The following is a 14678-nucleotide window of genomic DNA, read 5'->3' on the forward strand; positions in this document are numbered from 1 at the left end:
CTTGACAAATTCAGGAAGACTAAAGTCATACGATGCATCTTTTCCTATCACAATGTTATTAAACTAGAAATCAACCACAAGAAAAAATTTGGAAAGCTCACAAATACAGTGAGGTTAAATAACATGCTAATAAGCAAGAATGGGTCAAACAGGAAATAAAAAGAGAAAATTTTAAAAGTACATAGAAACAAGTGAAAATGAAAACATAAGGTCCACAAAAGAAGTTCTAAAAGGGAAGTTTACAGCAATTTGGCCTACCTCAAGAAGCAAGAAAAATCTCAAATAAACAATCTACTCTTATATCCAAAAAAGCTAGAAAAAAGAACAAAAACCAAAACCTAAAAGTAGCAGGAAGGAAATAAACAAGATTAGGGCAGAAATAAATGATAAAAGAAATTTTAAAAACAATAGAACAGATCAATGAAACCAGGACCTGGTTCTTTGGAAAAATCAATAAAATTGATAAACCTCTAGACAGACTTATCAAGGAAAAAAGAAAAAGAACTCAAATAGATAAAATCACAAATGAAAGAGGAGAATCAACCACCATCACCACAAAAACACAAACAATTGTAAGGGATTACTATAAAAACTATCTGCCAACAAATTGGACAACTGGAAGTAATGGATATATTACTAGAAACATATAAACTACCAAAACTGAATCAGAAGAAATTGAAATTTTGAGTAGAGAGAGAACCAGCAAAGAAATCGAATCAGTAGTGGAAAAAACTCCCAACAAACAGAAGTCTTATCGATACATCACATCAATAAGAGGATAAGAATCATATGATCATTTCAATAGACATATAAAAAGCATCTTACAACATACAGTATCTATTCATGATTAAAACCCTCAACAAAGTAGGTTTAGAGGGAACATAACTCAACATAATAAAGGCCATATATGAAAAACCCACAGCTAACATCATCCTGAATGAGGAAAAACTGAGACTTTCCCTAAGGTCGGGAATAAGATATGATGTCCACTTTCTTCACTTTTATTCAACATTGTACTACAAGTACTCGCCTCAGCAATAAGACAACAACAAAAATAAAAGGCATCCAAACTGGTAAAGAAGAAGCAAAACTTCCACTTTTTGCAGGTGACATATTATATAGAAAACCCGAAAGAGTCCACCAAAAAACTACTAAAACTGCTAAATGAATTAAGTAAAGCTGCAGGATACAAAATCAATGTACAGAAATCTGTTTCATTTTGATACATCACTATAGAAGCAGCACAAAGAGAAATTAAGAAAACAAACCCATTTACAAATGCACCAAAAATAAGAAGATATCTAGGAATAAACCTAACCAGAGAGAAGAGAAAGACTTGTACTCTGAAAAAAATAAAACACTGATGAAAGAAACTGAAGATGATACAAAGAAATGCAAAGATATTCCAGCTCATGGATTGGAAAAACAAATATGATTAAAAATGTCTATACTACTACGGCACCTGGGTCGCTCAGAGGGTTAAGCCTCTGCCTTCGGCTCAGGTCATGATCTCAGGGTCTTGGGATCAAGCCTGCATCAGGCTCTCTTCGCCCCTCTCTCTGCCTGCCTCTCTGTCCACTTATGATCTCTCTCTGTCAAATAAATAAATAAATAATCTTTTTTAAAAAGTCTACTTTTTTTTTTACTAAAGCAATCTACACATTTAATGTAATCCCTATCAAAATACCAACAGCATTTTTCACAGAGGTAGAACAAACAATCCTAAAATTTGTATGGGATCACAAAAGACCGCAAATAGCCAAAGCAATGTTGAGAAAGAGAAGCAAAGCCGGAGGGATCAAAATTCCAGACTTCAAGTTATATTACAAAGCCGTAACAATCAAAACAGTATGGTACTGGCACAAAAACAGACATGTTGATCAATAGAACAAAACAGAAAATCCAGAGATAAACTCACAATTATATGGTCACAACACGTGCAAAATACATAACACACACACACACACACACACACAAAATCATGCAAACAGTAACCAAAAGAAAGCTGGAGTAGCTGTATTACTATCAGACAAAACTGACTTTAAAGCAAAAGCAAATATATAATCCAAACTTTTGTTTTGGAAATCTGTCAAAGCCTTTTTGAAATTGAAGTATTTTTCTTCTTTACCCATTTATTTGCTGCTACAAATTCTAAGGATAAGGTTTTACTGCCACTTACACGAAAACAACACCTTCTGTGAAATCATGCTTCCTTACACATTCAAATTTCTATTCTTGCTGTACAGCACACGATTCTACTTTTGAACATTTTACCAATCTACATTATATACATATAATGTATGTGTGTGTGTATATATATATAGAATGTGTATCTATATATTACCATATAGTAATACATACTACATATATCACATAATATTATATATAGAGTGTATACATAAATACATGTTGTATATATAGAGAGAGTGTGTGTGTTTATATGTAATTATATATGCATATACTTTTTTTAAGTAGACTTAAAAAAAAAAAAGCCCAATGTGGGGCTCAAACTCACAACCATGAGATCAAGGCCTGAGCCAAGATCAAGAGCCAGCCACAACTTACTGAGCCACCCAGGTGCCCCGAACTGCTTTACAATATATATTATTTCCCCTTGAATTGAGATTTATAGATATTAAGTTAGAGAAAAAGCACACAGAATTTAAGAAAGCTCTTAATATTTCTTTAAAAACTTCTGTAAAACCTTAATCAAATATGTGTTTCTTATCTAATGAACTATTAATTTTCATTAAGAATGACATAATCTCCTTTTCCAAGAACCTTAAAACCCTATATCAAAACATATGTGTCCAGAGAATTAATAAGAGGTAGAATTAAGAAATATTAAAAAAAAAATACTAGAATCTACAAAGACTAGTGTTTGTCTTAGAAAGAAGTTATTTTTCTAAAAGATAGAAAGGAGCAAAAATGTACATAATACTTGGCAGATTTAAAAGGCATTCTCTATATATTATATTATTTGATCCTTTCAAAACCTTTGTGAGGGCGCCTGGGTGGCTCAGTTGGTTAAGCCACTGCCTTCGGCTCGGGTCATGATCCCAGGGTCCCGGGATCCAATATCTAGCTTCCCCTGCTCATGGGGAGCCTGCTAAAAAAACAAAAACAAAAACAACAAAAACAACAACAAAAAACCTTTGTAAGATGGCAGAGTAAGTGCTGTTTCCCCCAATTTACACATTAAGAATCAATGCTCAGTAGAGACCAAGTGAATCCCAGGCAAGATGGTTTATAAGTTTCAGAGTCAGGCTCTTCTAATTTGCTATTGCTCTTTCCTTAATCCCACAATGCCACTAGAGATGTAACGGTAAGGCACAATTACATTCTTATTGTTTTCTAATTTACGAAGTAACAATAGTGAGAGCTACAGAGAAAGAATATACAAGTGGCTGAATCAGATTCTTACAGGGATCTTCAACGGTATAAAACTATGGAGAAGAGCACCCATTTATTCATCTTCACTGCTACTCCTAGACACGTTTAAAAATTAGTTCACTACCCAGAGGTGTTTCTTTTTTATTTCCAAAAAGGAAACGGAAAAGAGGTAGAAGGATGATTAAAGCAGTAGGAGCCTGTTACAAGGCTTTTTTTTAAAAAACTCTGAACCTTTGCAAAATTATTTTTTGATTAATATCTTTCAGTATTATATTTAACCTATCCTAAAAATACAGGCCAACTGTCAGAGAACAGTGAGTAAAATGTACAGACATTTTTACTGAGGTCATTTTCAGTAAAGAGAGCTTAGACTATATCATGATTTTAAAACAGTCTGGAAAAAAACAGTTCATATACAAATGTCATTCAAACACATGGTCATATCAAGTTAACATTTTTTACAGGTAATTTCCCTTTTTCATAGAGGAGTGAGCAGTGAAATAATTTTTTTAAAAGAATAAAAAATAATCCTTAAGAAATTACATCAAATAAAATGTCATGATGTATGATGAATTCTGTTAACAACATATTAGCAACATAAACTATCTTAATGCTTTTAAAACAAAGCATTGTTACAGAAAGAAATTTCTCAACTTAAAGAATTCATATTTATTTTCAAACAACTAATTTTTACATTGACTTACAATCTTTTTCAGAATAACTTACCTTTTTTTTTTTTTAAGATTTTATTTTTAGGTAATCTCTACACCCAGCATGGGGCTCGAACTTCCAAACCTGAGATCAAGATCACATACTCTACTGACCAAGCCAGAGAGATGCCCCAACTTACCATTCTTTAATAGTTACTTCTCTAATACCTTCTCCGATGTCTGAGAGTTTGAACTGAACAATCTGCCCCTGCAGAGCTTCAAAGACAAATGAGAAATGGTCTCATTAAATACATAATATATTCCTAATAGATGCTTTCACAACTAAATGAGAGGCAGAACCTATTGCATTTTACAGATAAAAAAGTATTTAATAATTTTTGAAAGCATAAACATCATTCATAACCATCAAAGATTTAAATAAATTACTCAGCATCACAGACCTATGGATAATGGCCACAGCACTTCCATTTTCCAACTTTCAAGAAAAAGAATGCACTCTTACAAAGGTATAGAAGGCCCAGCTAGCTGGATCTCCTTGTTTTCTGCTATTAAACTATAATAACCTTACTGTCCTGCTCTTAGATCTCTTTTGACTTCAAGTAACTCTACTCATTCTTAGTGGATAACAATCAGATGGGTCTATATATAGAAAACTTGGAAAATTTTCATCTGTCCAAACCATGTTCTGCCAACTTATTAAATCTTTGTCTCTCGTCTTCATTTCCATTGTTTATCCCTTTTTAAATTTCTACTTCACTCTTATTAACAACTAGGTGCCAAGTGATACTTTATGGCAATTATTCCCCAGAAAAAGTATTTCTGGTCAACAGGAAGTAGATATGGATCCTCTCACTTTTGCAGGATAACAAGTGGCTCTGAACTGATTCAAGAGTTCTCCTCTATCTTCATCAAAATTCATCAAAATTGCTTACAAAATACACAACAAGCTGATTCAAGTCCTAAGATTTTCTTTAATAAATATGAGGAGGTAAGTTTATGGTTAAGAAATACAAGTGCATTTCTGATATAGAGGTATTAGGCACCTCTTATTTCCTCTCTGGTAAGTTCGGTCCTCTTATGGCCTGCTGCTCAAAGTAAAAACTGGAACCTTTCTGAAAAAGTAGTTTGGTGTTAAATATCAAAAGCCTTAAAAAAAAAAAAGTCCACATCTTTGACTCAATAAGCAATTCTGCTTTTAAGACTTTTTCCCCCTGAGGAAATAATTAATAATAAATAATAATTAAGAGAGGTACACAAAGATTTGTACTCAAGAATAGTTATCATAGGGGCACCTAGGGTGGCTCAGTGGGTTAAAGCCTCTGCCTTCGGCTCAGGTCATGATCCCAGGGATCAAGCCTCACGTTGGGCTTTCTGCTCGGTGGGGATCCTGCTTCCCGCTCTCTCTGCTTGCCTCTCTGCCTACTTGTGATCTCTGTCTGTCAAATAAATAAAAAAAATCTTTAAAAAAAAAAAAAAAGAATAGTTATCATAGAGTTAAAATGAAGATCTATAATTCCAATTGAAGTAACTGAAAAATGACAAATATATTATGGAACCTCTATACAAAACAGTATTATTCAAGGGATAGCATGTGCAAGAAGAATATGGAAATATAGCACAGAGCATGGTTAGGGAATAACACACAATTCCATGGCTGAAGATAGCACATGTGGCAAATAAATAAATAAATAAATAAATCAGTCAAGATTGAAAAAGGCTTTCTTTGCTATGCCATGGTGAGCTGCTGAAAATTTGCCCTGAAGGTGATCACGAGCCAGTGGTAAGTAAATATGGTCACACATTTTTTGCAGTTGCTCCCATAAGATGTAGAGTCCAATTTACCACTACTTAAATCTACGCTGGCTTATTACTTGCTTGGACAACAGAATACAGCAGAAGTGAAACTGTACAAATTCTGGAGCCAGGACCTCGCAGCTTCTTCTACCATCTCCCTCTTGGAATACTGCCTTGAGATCCTGGAGTAAGGAAACTGATCTAGTCTACTGAAGGATAAAAGGCCAAGTAGAGAAGAAATGAGACACCCCACCCAAAAACCAGGACCAACTGTCAGACATGGATGTGGGACCATCTTGGACCTTCCAGCCTAGATAATCCTCTAGCTGAGGATCCTCATATTAGTGAGCTCGGGTGAAACCAGCACAGGAACCATCTGGGTAACTCCCAGAATCCTGAGAAATAATAAATCATTGTTGCTTTAAGCCTAAAGTCATGGGCAGGGTTATTAGTCAGCAATAATTAACCAATAGGGAATACCATCTGCAATTTCAGATTTGTAACTTTAAATCTATAAATTTTAGAAAGAATCTCCCTGGCAGGAATGTGGTGGATGGGGTAGGGGAAGGGATGACAGAGAAAGCAGTTAGGAGGCTATTACACGGACGAAACAGAAGTATAGAATTTAATATATTTACATATTTTCAAAACTGTCTGAAAAAGAGAAGACAGATTTAAGAATCATGAGGATGTCAAATTAACAGATCTCAGTAATCAATTTGATGTGAAACAGGAATCAGGAAGGTTCCAGGTTTCTCTCTTAAGTATTCACCAAGTTAGGGAATATAGGAAGAGAATGTATCCCAAGTACCTAGAACAGTGCCTTGGAAGACAGCAGGTGATAAGTAAGTATTTGTGTTAAATGAATTTATTCTCACAATGACACAATGAGTTAGGTACAGTGATTACTCCAATTTTACAGATGATGAAATAGAAAGGAATTAAGTAACTTGCTTAAAGTTACACAGCTAGTAATTGATAGACGAAGAACCCAAAGCTGAAGGTAAGTGTTTAGAGACTAGATCAAGAAGTTGGGAGTTTCTGCTTGAATGTCCTCTATTTTCTCTAAGAAGTAAAGAGAAAAGATCAACTTTTAAAAATGAAAATCTTAAAAAAAAAAAAAAAGGCAAAGGTAGGGTTTATATATCTTAAGGTATTATGGAGAATGACCTATAAAAAGGCATGGAAAGACTTGATCTCAGGGGTTAGATCTGCCTGGAATCCCCCTATTTTTCATTGCTAGCACAGACTATGGCAACAAGTATCTGTCAAAAGCTTAATGATGTAACAAAAGCCTAGGGTTCTTTATCAGAGATCTAAATAGAAAATCAGGACAAAAAAAATCTTAGTGCCCTTGCCAAATCTAATACTTAAAGCCTCAAGTTCTTTACTGAGGGTAGAAAAAGATGTGAGAAAGGTAATTAAATGGTAAAAGTTAGGAAACTTTCTATTTAGGAACACTTGGTGAAAGTGTCATCACACAATCTTAACACAACAGACTGAGGTAAGTGCTTCATCCAACCAGTAATACAGTGACAGTATAAGGATATAATCTACTAAGTCAACAATTTACCTGACTATTGCACTCGGATGAGCCAGGTGATACAGAGCAGATGGCCCAAGACAACCCATTCCCAACATTATGAAGACACGCATTTATGTAAAGATATGAAAGGGATGGGGGCAGGGCACACAAAAAAGAAAGTAAGAAAAGGATAGATTCAGGGAAAGTGAGGAGGGCTGGGCTAGAATGAAAAGGTTAACTCTTTTTACTTTGATAAGTTTTTAATTACCTTTTTAAAAAGTTCTGAGTATGATATAAAACATTATTGTATACAATCTATTTTGAGATCATACTTACCAGCAGTTGTTTTCAGCAACTGATGTGGATGACTATACTTGAATGAAGGATAACCAAAGAAACACACATATTTTGGCTTCAAAACATGAACATTCGTACATGTCTGAAAGTAGCGAACACAAATCTAAAGATGAGAAAATAAAAAAGTAAAAGCTTTTGTAAATGTTCTTGATGGCTTATCTCTGTAAGTACATACTGAATTTCAAGTCTGTTCTAAAAGTAGAACAGTCATTATCACAATACAAACAGTATGAAATTATCCAGGCCAATATCTGAACTGGCCCAAACCTGGAATCAGTGAAAATAAAGTTTATTAAGACTGGTCATTTCTCAAGTATTTCTGTTCAAGAAATCAAAGGAACTTAAACCCTGTCACCCAGGAACATTCTTTTGTTCTTTTACTTAGTAAAACTATATCCCTAAAGTCACAGCTGTTTATATGCTTATGATCCTTGCTTAAAATTTCTTGTGAAAGTGAATAAATTTTAACGATATATTTTGTACAAACACATGAGTTTGTAGGTACAGTTGTGTCACTAAAGACTTCCCAAAATAAAACTACTAAAGAATTCAAAACTGACTGTTGGCATCTAAAGACATTGAAAACATGTGTAGTGCTATAGGGAAAGGTTTTCTTACTATAATTTACAGATGACTCTTTAGATGTGACCATTTTGTATAACATCTCAGTATAATGCAAGACAATATACAAGAGAAATAAGTTGACCTTAATGTATTCAACTTGATATATTAGAACCTATGTGTCTGAAAAGTAGACTATTTTATTTTGAAAGTTAACATTTCAATGTTATTAACAGCAGGTTAACTATATCACACTTTTAAACATAATGTAAAGAAATTTTGAACCCCATTACTGTATTTGAGAAGAGTGGTATATATTCACAATTTTTTTTATTAATGTAGGAATTACTTTTAATTAAAAAAAATTACTTTATTATCATGTACTTTATCCTTTGGTGGTGATTAGCCCTTAAAATTCAAAAGTTATTTTATAATACATATTATGTTACGTACTATAGCCATATTATAATATGTATTTATAAACAAGAATTTTGTTCTTTTTCTGACAGCAAATAATATAAAAACAAGTATTTGGTTTACCAACACGAATAATACATTTAAATTATTATGTGATATTTCACCTTAATTTCTAAGCTGTTACTGATTTCTGAAAGCAAAGAAAAACTAAAGATCTCTTTCCTAAAACACAAATAATCTTAAATCATGCATCTTAGTTTTACCTTAAGAGATAATCGTAAAGCAACTAATCTTTACAATATATATTTTATTTTTATTAACATTAACATTTGGGAAACATAAAACCTAAAGAAAATTGATAGCTTAAAACTTAGCAGATAGTGAAAGAATTCTCTTTCCCAAACCCCCATTTTCTGTGTCCTTTCTTTCTCCTTCAACTTCCACAATCCTGGCTCTTAATCAACAACAGAATGAAAGGTGTAAACCAACCTCCACTTCATCAGACATTCATAAATTTTAATTTAGGGCAATAAATGGAGGTTTTGAAGAATATGGGTTCACCTTGATATAAAGAAATGGTTTTTTTAAAAACCTTGAGAGAAAATTAAACTACTAGAAAGTCCTACTTTAAACAATGGCAACTTTTATTGAAGAACGACTAATCGGGCAAGGGAGGCAGGAACTAGCAAACATTTACTGAATGCCTGCTATGTGCCAGATACTTTAAAGGTCTTTAAATCCATCATCTTCTTTTTAATCTCACAATTACCTTCTGAAATAATGGGCACATTAGCCCTCTTTAACACATGAGAAACTAATGATCAAGGAGGTTAAATGCTTTGTCTAAGGTCACAAATAGCAAAATTCAGCTCTGAAACCAAGAAAATTTGACTCTGAAGCTGAGGCTCTTTCTCTCACATCACATTGTTATATGTAGTAGAAATAATCCCTGCTTTGAACTTATAACCTAGCAGAAACAAATAAACACACAAACACACACACACACACACACACATTCATGCACGGACATGTATGCTCTAGTTTTTTGTAATAAGTATAGGCAGTAGGTGTTAGAGGAACTTAAGCCGAGAGTTTTTTTGTGTTTTAGTTTGGTTTTTTAAGGTTGGCTTGATCTGGGAAGGCTTCCGGGGGAAGAGTTGTGGTGGGCCTTGTATAGTAAGTATTAATTATTAAAGAGCAGCAATGCACAGAACTTGTCTCCTCAGGCAGTGAGTTGCTTGATTTGGCTTGATCAAATTTATAAAAGGAAGTGTTGCAGGGTGCCTGGGTGGCTCAGTCATTAAGCATTTGCCTTCTGTTCAGGTTATGATCTCAGGGTCTTGGGATAGAGCCCCACAGGCTCCCTGCTCAGTGGGGAGTCTGTTTCTCTCCACCCCACCCCCCACTGCCCCTCCTGCTTATGCTCTCTGCTCTGTCAAATGAAATTTTTAAAAAAAGGGTGGGGGGAGTGTTGGAAGTGGCTCAATGAGGACCGAATTATTGTTGAATATAAAGGTCAGGCTAAGGAGTCTGAACTTCTACACTACAGATTATTGAAGAAAAAGGACTAAGAAATTAATATAGTTGCAGTTTATTGGTTAGATTATAACAGGTAAAGCCAAGTAAGAGAGGAAAAAGTTAAACTATTACAGTATTTGAGGCATGAACTACCAGGCTCCTGAAATGATTTACGGTGGAAAAGGAGAAAGCAACATAAGTACAACAGGCATTATGTGACAGTGACTAATCGGACTAAGAGAAGACTAGACTAATTAGTGAAGCTGCTGAATGGAAAGATAAAAAAGCAACAGAAGGGGCGCCTGGATGGCTCAGTAGGTTGAAACCTCTGCCTTCGGCTCGGGTAATGATCCCCGGGTCCTGCGATGGAGTCCCGCATCGGGTCTCTCTGCTCAGCAGGGAGCAGGCCTCCCCCCTCTCTCTCTGCCTGCCTCTCTGCCTACTTGTGATCTCGGTCTGTCAAACAAATAAATAAATAAAATCATAAAAAAAAAAAAAAAAGGCAACAGAAGGGAGAAGGAGAAAAAATAATTTGTCAAACTAAAAAGACATTTTTTTCTAGAAACAGAATGCAAAAAATAGGAAATGAAGCCAAGTTTTAGTAGATTCAAACAAGGAAATAAATAATAATTAAACAGGCAATTGTTGAGCATTCCTAAAGACAGGGATTGTGCTGGGCTTGGGAATTCAAAGCTAAATAAGCTATAGAACATAGTCCCTAAATTCAAGTTGCTTACACTTCATTACAAGAAGACAGACAAAATAGAAAAGCTCAATGTTAATTCAGTGGTAAATTCATCAAGAGTCAAATGCTCAGTGCAATAAGGGAGAATAAAACACAACGTAGTAAGACCTTGTTAATGATCTACTACACATATTAAGAGCTCCTGTTATTTGGGGCGCCTGGGTGGCTCAGTGGGTTAAGCCGCTGCCTTCGGCTCAGGTCATGATCTCAGGGTCCTGGGATCGAGTCCCGCATCGGGCTCTCTGCTCAGCAGGGAGCCTGCTTCCCTCTCTCTCTCTCTGCCTGCCTCTCCATCTACTTGTGATTTCTCTCCATCAAATAAATAAATAAAATCTTTAAAAAAAAAAAAAAGAGCTCCTGTTATTTATACTTTACAACAGATGGAAAAAATAGACTTTTTACTGAGTTGTTCAACAAATATTTATTGAGTGTCTACTCTGTGCTAGGCACTTGGGATTAGAGAACAAAATAGATGAATTCCTTCTCTCATGGAATGTATAGTCCATACCTTCAAAGGAAGACAGTTAAAGAGTTGATCATGACATAGTGTTATAATGGGAAGAACAGAGTATTAAAAACAAACACAAAGGAGGAAACCAATCTACTTAGAGAAAGCAAATTTGAAGTAAGACCTAAGGGCTGAGTAGGAGTAATCGAGGACATGAGGTGTTATTACAGATGAGGACATAGGGAAAGAAAGCAAGAGTCTTTAAAGCAGAGGAAATACATGTGCAAAGGTCTGGAGTCTGAAGTTGAGAGAGGCAGTGTATTTAATTAACTGAAGCTCACTGTATTTCCAATGTAGTCAGTGTGGGGCAAGGGTGAGGCAAGTGTCAGAATGGGGGTTGGGGTGGGTAGGTTTCAGCAAGAGATGAAGCCTGAGAGATTTGGAAAGGTCCAGATCATAAATTGCTTCACAGTCTTTTAGATTTTGGACATTTTGTTTGAGGCAGTTTTAAGCAAGGAAATGACATTCTCAAATGTGTATCTTACTTTGTAAGATCACCCTGGTTACACTATGGAGAATGGGTTGGAGAGGCACCAATTGGAGGCAGAAAGTCCAATTAGGAAGGACCAGGAAAGCTGCAGCTGGGGGAAAGGTGGAGAATAATGACTAAATTCTGAAGTTGTATAGGCTAGAATTAAAAGAGAAACAGGTCTAAGGGTTTAGCTCTGGAAACTAGAATCCGATGTGCCCCTGAGGCATTAGGGTAAATGCTGTGAGATGGCTAAATGCTAATTCCTTCAAGACCCCCTGGGCTAGCGGTGGCCATGTAACACAGTCCTGGCCAAAGTGTGGCTGGTACCACCCCTCCCCCTTCCTCCCTCGAATATGAAGTTGTAGTGGCCCTCTTGTAACCATAAGGGAAAGGCCGCATGAATTGTTGAAATGACAACCCTGATAAGTATGAGCCACTTAACCAATGCCAGCTGCCATCTAGCTATGGGATGCATAGTTAGTTAATTTCCCATTTATTGGCTGGGTTTTTATTTCTTACAGCTAAAAAATACCTACTATGTATGCAACTGGAGATCTCCAGGACAGCAGAATATATGTGGGTCTGGAGTAGAGCTGGTTTGAAGACTGGAACTTTAGGAATTATCAGCATACAGACAGCAACTAAATTTGAAAGAAGTGGCTGAAGTAGTTTGGGAAGTGCAGAGTGCCAAAGTCCTAGCCCTTACAAACACCAATACATATTTACAAGTCAGGCAGGAAAAACAGGAGATTGGGATGGAGTGGCCAAACATCTAGGAAGAAGAATAGTGGGAAGTGGTGTCACAGAAGCCAAGCAAGGAGAACTTTCAAGAGAGGCCAATACCTACCACGGTGTAAATCTCAAGTTACACAGTATCCCTTTAGAACTCCTCTCTGACCCACCAGTACCCCTCCTATGTGTTCCTGTAACTCTATAATGTCCCATTATAGCACTTCTCAAGCTCTCCTAATTCTTTGTAACTTTTTCTTCCCTGCCTTCCACCCCAAGGCTGTAATTAATCTGAGACGGCAGGGTTCTCTCATTCACATTTGCTTCGCAGTGCCTAGCACAGGACCTAGGACACAGCAGGCTCTTGACAGATTTTCTAAGCTCAGGGATCGACCACTGTAAGACCTTAGGGAAAAGGGATCCCAGAAGGAAAAACGCTATGCCAATAGGACGAAACACTATGCTTACCGGGATGTCAGGTGATTGGTGCTAAAGGGTTGTTCAAAGGGGAAAACTTCAGGGTAGATGGAGGTAGGTCGCAGCTATGGTGACAAAAAAGTTGTAAAGATATGTGGCACAGACACAGGAGAGGAACACAGGTCCACAGAATGAAGCCCGAGTCTCCCTGCTCCTCAGAGGCAAGGACCCGTGCTGTTACGGTTTACTTTACGGGTCTCTTCCTCTAGACTGTAAGTTATCCGAGTTCCTCTAGACTGCAAGTTCTCCGAGGCAGGGGTCGTGTGCTCAATGTCTGGCACACAGTGGGTGCTCAATAAATGCTGAATGAATATATATCTCCATATCCCCAGCGCTTATCACAATGCCCAGCACCTAGATGGTGCCCAATGAAAGGCTATCGGGTGAAAGGCTAGATGGCACTGGGTGTAGATAAAGCTGGAAGGAGACGGAGTTGCGACAGAAACGCTGCCAGGTAAGGAGGGAGTGGGTCTCTGGACCGGTCCGCTCGCCGCCTTCTCTGCCCTTCGTGTAGCATACATCCTTCCACTTCTCCATCCCACGTGCCCCGACCGCCTGGCTCTCGGACGACAAAGTAACACACCTCTCCGGGAACACTGGCGACAAATCATTCCTTCCCGACCTCAAATCAGCCCCAAACCCCTTACCAGCCGCCCAGCATTCTGGCTCCAGGTCCTCAGCACACGCACTGCAGCCATCTTACCCGGAAATGACAAGTGCTCGGTGGTTGTGAAGAGTTGTCTCGCAGGGCCGACCAATGGGGAGCCGGGAAACGCACCTCCCCCTGAGCGGCCAATGGCGAGGGCAGGAACGAGCCTCCCACCCCACAGCCAACCAGCGGGCGGGGCGGGGCCTGAGGGAAACACGAAGGGGCGGAGAGTCCCGCACCGAGGTAAGAGAGCAACGCCGGCGGGGAAGAGCGGGATGGAGGCAGCTCGACGTGAGTTTCGGGGACAAAGTTGGGAAGGCCACGGCTGTGTCCACCAACCATCATCTTTTTCATACGTGTAGTAGAAATGGAGACTGTAAAGGGAACAAAAAGGAAGACTATTACTTGGAGAGAGTTATGGTGAAGACCTGATGAGTAGGAAAATACCCCCTCTCAGCTTGTATCGTACGCGCCTTGATTACAGAAAATGCGACGTTTCCAAACTTTGCAGCAAGGCTCTGTATCTAATCGAGTCACAAGTCTATGCTGGAATCCTACCCAGTGACTGGTATTCCTTACTCCCATTGAGGGTTCTTAGTGACCGAAATTGCCTTTTCAATATTTTTTCCCCACAGAAGATAAAGGTTACCCTAACGTCTGAAATAAAGATACCAACATTATCTTTTCTTCTTAGAGAATGTTGTCAGATGCAGCTGCCCAGCATATACAATATATATCACAGACATATATAACCTTGATTTACTTGGCTCTTAGAGAATGTCAAATTCAGGTCAAGTTGATTGGGGGGAAAATATGAGATCAGAGTTTTAATAGTCAATCTTTCTCAGAGCAACTAGGACAA

General features: G+C 37.4%; 1 protein-coding gene across 1 annotated transcript in view; it reads right to left on the reverse strand.

The window, feature by feature from the left end:
• Positions 1-13893, reverse strand: part of DBT (dihydrolipoamide branched chain transacylase E2) — a 54089-nt gene extending 40196 nt beyond the window's left edge. Inside the window, exons 1-3 of the mRNA XM_044238762.1 lie at positions 13815-13893; positions 7720-7843; positions 4244-4319 (exon numbers count right to left, since the gene is read on the reverse strand). Of these exons, the coding sequence (XP_044094697.1) occupies positions 4244-4319; positions 7720-7843; positions 13815-13865 (251 nt within the window). The 5' untranslated portion in view covers positions 13866-13893. The remainder of the gene's footprint in view (positions 1-4243; positions 4320-7719; positions 7844-13814) is intronic.
• Between the last annotated feature and the right edge of the window lie 785 nt (positions 13894-14678).

This window comes from Neovison vison, chromosome 2, assembly GCF_020171115.1.
Source record: "Neovison vison isolate M4711 chromosome 2, ASM_NN_V1, whole genome shotgun sequence".
Classification (NCBI taxonomy): domain Eukaryota; kingdom Metazoa; phylum Chordata; class Mammalia; order Carnivora; family Mustelidae; genus Neogale; species Neogale vison.